Here is a 2,271-nt window from a genome sequence, read left to right as displayed (position 1 = left end):
GCGGCCTCCGCTCTGTGCGCGCCGGGCGCACGTGGATGCCGGGGGCGGCGCGTTCGCAGCCCACCTTTAGACGGCAAAGGGAGGCTTTCCCTCGGCCCCTGCGTGGCACTGCGTGGCTTTAAAGCGCTGCGTGGGACTCGGTGTCCCCGGAGAGGCTGCCCGCCTGGGCCGCCCCCCAGGCTCAGAACAGGCCCTGGGTGGGCAGCAGGGGCAGAGGTCACGGGAGGGTGAACCTGCAGGGCCGCGATGCGAATGCCCTGTCCGTGTGCAGCCCCGTGGCACGTGGGGCCAGGGACCCACATTCCTCAAAGATGCTGGCCCAGACGTGCTCAGGGGAGGGTCTGGAGTGAGTCACGGAAACCTGAGAAAGGCTGCATCCATGCCCCTCTTCGCCTTAGGAGACTGGGTGTCGCTCACGGAGACATGGTCCAAGACTATACCCTGTCTGCTGTGCATCCAGTACCGGCTGCCTAAGGTCTCCGAGGGTGAGGCACCGAGGGGGCACAGCTGGCACAGGAAAGAGGAGTGAGCTCCCCAGACGCCTCCCACAGCTTCCAAGTAGAGACCATGGGCATATGTGTTACTTATCCAAAGAAAGAAAAGTTTTCAGCCAGTGAAAGGCTCTGAAAATCCCTGCACTGAAGAGACTGGCTTAACTTTATGCAACCTGGCCTCCTTTTCCAAACTTAATTAACTACAGACCATTTTGTTTGTTTGTTTGGATTTTCTGTTCACTTGTTTTTGCTCTGGGTGCCACCTGTTTACATGCAGAAGAAGTGCAAATTTCTCACTAGCAGAGCAGGAAGCAGAGGCCCAGAGAGGGCAAGGAACTTGCCCAAATTCCCATGGTGAGGTAGCGGTGGGACCAGCTCCCAGCCCCTAGCCTTTCCAGAAGAGTCTGGGTGCAGGGACACAACAACCCTCCCTCCCCCCACACCCCTTCCCTCTCTGTGGCCCTGGTGTCCTCCCACGCGACGTGGCTCCTCCCACCAGCAGCCCGGCTTATTGTGAATATTTGTAACTTGGCCAGGAGGACTGGATGGAAGCCTTGGAAAATGAATCTGTGGTTAATTATTTTCTCATCAAGAAGCCTAAGCTTAAGCAGGGCTCAGAGATAAGGCACAGAAACTAAGAGGGCCTCAGATAAGTGGACAGAGAAGTGAGGGCACATGGGTCTGAGCAGGACAGGTGGCTGGGTGCCCCTGGGTGCCCGACATTCCCTAGGAAGCTACAGAGTTCCTGTAGGCGCCACACTCACTCATTCACATGCATAGTTACACAGACACACACACACACACACACACACACACACACACACACACACACTCCCACTGTGGGCATTGAGCCAGGCAGGAGGTGGACGGGGCACACCCGCTTCCCCACAAACAGCAGAGCCTGCTCCTCCTTCTGTCCCTGGGCGTCCACAGCACTGGGGGAGAGCTTGTGATTAAGCACCACCTCCATGTTGTCCTCTGTGGATTCTGCTACATTCATTTTCTCTCTAAAACCACACCCAGAAGCCTCGGCCCGTAGCCTCGACCTGCTGGGCTCCCACGATCCTTCCACCTCAGCCTTCCAAGTAGCTGGAGCTACAGGCATGCACTACCACGCCCGGCTAATTTTTTGATTTATTGTAGAGATGAGGTCTCGCCAAGTTGCCTAGACGGGTCTTGAACCCGCAGGCTCAGGCAATTCACTCACCTCAGCCTCCCAAGGCATGGGATTACAGGCTGAGCCACCGAACCTGGCTAGAGAGAGGGGCAGCTGCAGGGTGATAGAAAATATCAACCTTGTGCCACAGCCCGGGGTCCTATCCCAGGCTCACCACCGTGACTGTTGTTCTCTGAGTCTTCATTTCCCTGTCTGCAGGAGGCAGATGGTGAGTAATCCCAGCCACATCTAGAGAGGAGGTCGGTCCAGGAACAGAGAAAGTGCCTCGGAGACCTACATTTGGCCTTAACTCTCTCCTTGGACAAATTCCTTCCTCTTTTCATTTCTACATTTGGAAAATCGCATAGTAGCCCCCCTTTGTGGAAGGAAATGTCTCTGAACTGAAGTTCCTCCATGTGTGAAATGGGTACAGGAATGTGGCTCTTCTTCCCGATTCATGGAAAGGTGTGTCCCTGAGTCTCCAACAGGTCCACATCCCACCATCTCTGGCCCCACTGATCCAAGCCCCACACCCACCGGTGGGATCTGAGCTACAACATGTTCTCTACTCTGCAGCCAGAGAAAGGGTTTTTCGGTTTTGGTTTTGGGTTTTTAGTTTTT

General features: G+C 55.6%; 1 protein-coding gene across 1 annotated transcript in view; it reads right to left on the bottom strand.

The window, feature by feature from the left end:
* Positions 1-1,464, bottom strand: part of CARD10 (caspase recruitment domain family member 10) — a 28,167-nt gene extending 26,703 nt beyond the window's left edge. Inside the window, exons 1-2 of the mRNA XM_021717231.1 lie at positions 1,372-1,464; positions 441-507 (exon numbers count right to left, since the gene is read on the bottom strand). Of these exons, the coding sequence (XP_021572906.1) occupies positions 441-507; positions 1,372-1,464 (160 nt within the window). The remainder of the gene's footprint in view (positions 1-440; positions 508-1,371) is intronic.
* Between the last annotated feature and the right edge of the window lie 807 nt (positions 1,465-2,271).

The sequence above is a fragment of the Carlito syrichta genome, unplaced genomic scaffold, assembly GCF_000164805.1.
Source record: "Carlito syrichta isolate Samal-C Ts95f unplaced genomic scaffold, Tarsius_syrichta-2.0.1 Scaffold309481, whole genome shotgun sequence".
NCBI lineage: Eukaryota > Metazoa > Chordata > Mammalia > Primates > Tarsiidae > Carlito > Carlito syrichta.
Note: the sequence above shows the minus strand (reverse complement) of the source record. Positions and strands in the feature narration are given on the sequence as shown.